The sequence below is a fragment of the Photinus pyralis genome, unplaced genomic scaffold (genome assembly GCF_008802855.1).
Source record: "Photinus pyralis isolate 1611_PpyrPB1 unplaced genomic scaffold, Ppyr1.3 Ppyr1.4_unclustered_Scaffold8014, whole genome shotgun sequence".
NCBI lineage: Eukaryota > Metazoa > Arthropoda > Insecta > Coleoptera > Lampyridae > Photinus > Photinus pyralis.
The window spans coordinates 780-6,709 of record NW_022172291.1 but is presented as its reverse complement, the minus strand read 5'-3'; the positions used below and the strand labels follow the sequence as shown (position 1 = coordinate 6,709).

The 5,930-nt window shown below is 36.2% G+C and overlaps 1 protein-coding gene across 1 annotated transcript; it reads left to right on the top strand.

The window, feature by feature from the left end:
• Nucleotides 1–3,832: 3,832 nt before the first annotated feature.
• Nucleotides 3,833–5,167, top strand: LOC116182906 (UDP-glucuronosyltransferase 2B17-like). The gene is made up of 5 exons (XM_031503463.1): nt 3,833–4,434; nt 4,483–4,702; nt 4,751–4,902; nt 4,952–4,970; nt 5,020–5,167. Exons 1-5 carry the CDS (start codon nt 4,126–4,128, stop codon nt 5,034–5,036), a joined length of 717 nt encoding a protein of 238 aa, XP_031359323.1. The 5' UTR covers nt 3,833–4,125; the 3' UTR covers nt 5,037–5,167.
• The last annotated feature ends 763 nt before the right edge of the window (nt 5,168–5,930 follow it).

Below are 5,930 nucleotides of genomic sequence, written 5' to 3'. Positions count from 1 at the left end.
TACGGCCCCCTTCTTTGAAATAATTAAAAAAACGTTGAGGTAATATGCACTCAAAATCATCAGTATCTACCATTATTCGTTCCCCGTACTTGGTATTAATCACATTAATTTCCAACACTTTGTACTTTTTCGATATTTCAAGTTCACTAGGATTTTTAAACGGTTTGCACAATGTATTACGATTTAAATCGGAGAAATCCATTTTTAGGAAAAGCAAGGCGCCGACTGACTGAATTATACACGCACACAGACGCGCTTTATATCCTAATAATTGTGTCCTTGAATTTAACCTTTGAGCTTTCCCCGGGCACACTTTCCTTGGTCACGATATATGACACCACAAGAAATGGGGTGATTGATCTTTGTTGGCCTTGAAAATGAAATATGACACTTAAAAAATGAGGTTATTGAACTTTGATGACCTTGAAAATGGAATGTGAATGGTCACGTAGGAAAGCCTTTTATTACAAATGTACAACCTTCAACTTGACACTATCGAGTACCATGAAGGTGACCGTCAAGCTTCACCTTGACCTACTTTTCAAGGCCACCGCTAGGTGACCTCTGAATTTCACCTTGACCTACTTTCCAAGGTCACCGCCAGGTGGCGAGTGACCTTGAACTGGTCCAGAACCGGCCCTATATAACTACTCTTATAATTCGAAACTATCGTTCGAGAAACCAGATAACTAATTCAATTTTTACTATACCGAAAAATCTAAATTCCCTTTTTATTGAAAACCTGTGATCTCTCTAGGATGGCTGAGAGATTCAATATATCTGTTACTTCTAACTCTAAATGATCCTCTGTCAGTTTTAGCTCATTTTCCAACTCATTTTAGAAGGCGCTTATTATGGGCACTTTCCTGCATCCAAGGTGTTTGTTTATTAATTTTGTTGTAAAAAAGATAGATCCTAGAATTATTAAGGATAGGAAATTTTATCTCATTTTTCGTTATCAATTTCATTTGTTAATTCATTTGTGACAGTCCAGATTTGATTTATTGGGTTTTCGTTAATTTTTGTAAATGATGATTGTGTAATTATCTAGAGATAAGGATGCCTTTTAATCGAAAAAAAAAACTGTTTGTTTTCGTCGAAAATGTTGTATTTTAGAACAGATAATTCCGCGTAAAGTTTGCGTACGTGACTGAAGAAAGCGTCTAGTAGCGAAGCTTCCATTGGTTTATCGAGTTGCCAGGCGTCGATAATTGGATAAGAAATTTCGATTTGTTTAAGGAGGGAACTTCGTTTAAATGCCGGAGTTAGCGTAGCGTAGCGTAGCCTTTTTTGTCAATTTCTAGGCCGAGAAGACGCGCATTTCTACGTTTGTTGGCAAAGTTTTTTACTTTTTTTTGTTTAAACAAATTCGTTGATCATCAAGGAGAAGTACGTGGTAAGCAAGAGTCCATCCTAGTTGGAGTTGAAGTTATTAAAGAAACTGCAAGTAGCAGTTTCGAAGAACAGTTTTCATTGAAGTTGTCGTCCACGTTAAATGGACAGTCATTCGATTCATCGGTCAAGTATTTGCCTTCAACCAGTTAATTCAGACGTTGGTTAAGTGCGTTGTTTCTTTTCGCAGTTATTATAAAAAGCTGTAAGTAATCTAAGATTTCGTGATGTCGTTTAATTTGCAATGCAACGCATATGCGGGGTTTGTGTATTCCAATTTTGTTAAGTAGGATTTTTATGTTTATTTTCATTTGTGGTTGTAGAATAAACTTTGTTTATGTGAAATCATGCAAATCGTATATTTATTCGATCTATTTAACGACTCAGATAGATGTCTCATGTTTAATTATGATTAATTTTGTTGATTCCTACTCAAAGTTCACTTCAAGTGTCTTCTTCAAAATTTGATAAGTGATCCTTTTAAAGTTTAAGGAATTTGATCGTAACCATTGTTTGCTTTAAATTTGGAATTTAGAGGCGCAAAATTGAATTTTTTTATTGTGCCGCAAGATTAAGATCATCGGCGTCATTTAAAGTAATCCGTTCCAGTAATAAGGTACTAAATCTTCAAAGTAATATGACTTGTAAGAGATCTACGTGACCTTTGAACATTTTATTCTTAATGGTCTATTTACCAGAACGGGGTGATAAACACCACGACTCTGAAACAATCTGCGCGTAGACCTGGGGCTCTTATCTAACTTTTGCTTCATTAGCCGAGCGCAAAAGGGTATCGCTGCAATCAATGTATACAACATTTCGCTAATAATTAAACAAGTACCCGGTTTCATTTACTCGGCAGCAGATTATTTTTACATGAAGTAAACAAACTTTTTTTGGGTTATAATACTGTCGTCCTCGAGACTACTACACCTAAATATGCATTACCTTTAAATATGCATTACGATGAGTGTAAACAATAGAAGCTTCTATGACAATTTTTTTAACCTTTATTTCTAATAGTCGATACAGCATGAACGTGGTGCTCCTTTTATTAATAAGAATGGCCTTGAGCGCCAATATTTTGTATATCGTACCCCTTGGTTCTCCAAGCCACGTCATATGGAATCGGGCACTGGCAGTTAGTTTAATTGACAAAGGTCATAACGTCACCATGGTTACTCACACTGAAGAAAAACAGAAAATCAAAAACTTTCATACTATTTTACTGGAATAGTCCAGTCAAATTAGCGCAATTTTGGACAAATAAAAACATTAATTGGTAAAGATCTGAATTTTGGTATACACATTTATTGGGACTTTCTATTGAACATATTAAAAGTCCCTGTCAAAATCTGTTGCGCTCGAGACGCCATCTTGGAAAAACGGTACACTTTTCCAGTTTTTTGCCCATGTCTCGGCAATTATTACTGACACGAAGAAATAGTTTACATGAAAAATATAGTTTACTAAATTCCCTATAAAAAAGAGTATTTACATTTTTTTTGTATCTCCAGTACTTTAGCTGTAATCTCACGTTGAATACGTCAGAACGCGTTTAGGCCCCGTATCGTAATTATAGGAGGCCGTCTTTTTTATGACTACATCGATAGCTGTAACAGAGCCAAAAAATGAACAGAATCGTCGTGCGATAAAGCATTCTACCAATGACATAATGTTTGATGATACATCATGTTTTTTTCAAAAAGGTAAGCGAAAATGTGTAAAAGGGTTGGAGCAACGAAATGATTTCTGAAGCTGAAGAACGCCCTTATCTGCATAAGTATAACGTGCCTGCTAGTGAGAGATATTAAAACCGACATCGTTATCAGACCTTCAGAATGACCTTGACCCTGTTCGGACACTCGGTGCTCACATTGAAGATGAAAGTTCTATTGAGAGAGAGTTTTATGAGAAACCTTACTAAACGTGTCTCATACCAAGCTTGAGTGCGACGACTTCGCATATATAAGAAATACTGGTAGAATTTTCAATGAATTTTTAATGATTTGTAAAAAGTTGTAAAAAAATAACTGCGCGACTGTTTCGAGAGCTCAGGATACTTGATTCCCTATTCGATGTCGGATTATAGCTAAAGTATTGGGCATACAGAAAAATGTTAATATGCTTTTTTATGGGCAATTTAATAAACTATATTTTTATCTGAACTATTTTTCCGTATCAATAATTGTTGCCGATATATAGGCAAGAAACTGAAAAAGTGCTCCTTTTTTTCAGAATGGCGCCTCGAGCGCAACAGATTTTGACGGGGACTTTTAGTATGTCCAATGGGGAACACTAATGAACATGTGTACCAAAATTTCAGATCTTTACCGATTAATGTTTTTATTTTTTCTTATTTGACTGGACTAGAAGGTCAGTATACTTTTAGATTTTTAGTATAACATATGCTTCTACAAGAGTATTGTTTCAGGTTTCTACGAAAAAAAGTATGAAGCTCACAGTTTAGAGTCACTGTCAAAACGAGATGCGTTTTCTAACATTAAGGCAAGGTACGATTATTCATTTTATTCCTGCGTGCACGATTTAGAGACCGAAGGTTTCAAAACCTTACTGAATTACCCCAAGGATTTCAATTTTGACCTGATCATTTTTGATATCAGTAATGAGGGATGTCTTTACCCATTGATCCAAAGATTTAACAATCCACCAGTGGTGGCAGTTACAACTTTCTTACTATCACCTGCTCTGGCGCATGTTTTTGGCAATCCCATGCAGGCCGCCTACTTCCCATTTTATAGTACGAAGCACACCGATAGAATGATTTTTGCGGAAAGGATGACAAATTTTCTACTGATTCACTTTGAGATTCTATACAGAAGGTACATTAGTCTGCCAGCCGAGTTAAAATTGGCAAAACAATATTTTGGTGAAAATATTCGAGATTTTGAAGAGGTCGAACGAAATATGTCCTTATTGATATGCAATTATGACCCCCTATTAAGCTTTCCTTTGGCTTTGGCACCTAACATCGTTCCAGCGGGGGGTTTGCATATTGAGCCCGTTAAGCCACTACCAGTAGTATGTGATTAATGTAGGTGGTACGACATTCTAATGTAAATATTGCAGGACCTAAAAAAGATTGTGGAGGACGCTCAAGAAGGTCTAGTTATATTTGCGTTGGGTAGTTACTTCAGGTCAGATCAGTTGAGTATTACTAAAAGAACTGCAATATTAGACGCTTTTGCAAAACTTCCCCAGACGGTGTTATGGAAATTTGAAAGTGAAATAACTGATCTTCCGAAAAACGTTTTTGTAAGGAAATGGCTACCGCAAAATGATCTTTTAGGTGAACTGATATAAAATCCGCGATTTGATTTTAGCTTGCTGTTTCTAGGAAATTGTAAAACGAAATTGTTAATTACACACGGAGGTGCACTGAGCACCCAGGAAGCGATGTACCATGGAGTACCAGTGATCGTAGTTCCATTCTTTATAGATCAGCATGCAAACGGGGAAAAACTTGCTGATAGACGTATGGGAAAAGTAGTGAGTTACCATGATATCACGTCAGAAAATTTATTTGCTGCTATCACAGAGGTCATCAACAATCCCATGTAAGATACTTTTTTCCGCTGTGTCCACTATACAGAGTTGTTTACCCAGGTACAGTAAAAATATAAAACAATTATCACAACTGTACAGAGATAGTCCAGACCATCCATTAGAACGAGCTGTTTATTGGGTTGAATTTGTGTTACGGCATGGAACAGCGAAACATTTTAATTTAGCATCGAGAGATATGTCGACATACCAGCTTGCTAGTTACGATGTCGTTCTCGTCTTGTTGTTAGGATTGTTTCTCCTATATGAATTAACGTTATTTATTTTCACCTGTTGTCGGTGGACTTATAGCATCAAATCTCCCGTAAATATAGCACTATAACACTCAAACAGAGTTGGTCCGCTTCTTTACTTCAATCTCCTCTTAAACCTCCTAATGTTTCGCTCACAATTCACTGATATTCTTCGTGCTCTCTTTAAACCCTTCACATCTCTTCCTCTGTCGCTTTGTCTATGCCTCTAGCCCCTTACCCTTTCTTTTATGCCTTTACACTTACGTGGGACCTCCAGTCACCATGATCCATATCATTTTCACTTCTCCTTCATGTTTTTTTCACACCACCTCTACGTCTAGTTAATTTAATTTCATCTGCATCTGCTATAATGCTAATATTGACAAACATTTTTTTAATTTGAGAGACTCGGTACGTGGGCTTGATCAACTTCAATCAATTACAAACAATTTTTTATGCAACTTTTGATTAATAACTAAAATAAATCTTGGGCACAAGTAGGAAAGTCTGAGATGAAAACTCTATTTGAGTCGCACAAAGGATTCAAATAAACGCATAATTAAGTTATCGACAATGAAACACATGAAGTAATTAAACCAAAATCCCTGAAAGAAAGAGAAGCTTACAAAACTTAATGACTTTAATGAAAGACAAACCTTTTATAAAGGTTTTACTAAGCTGACAACTCATTTGTTTACTCACACTCGAACTCACTTTTTC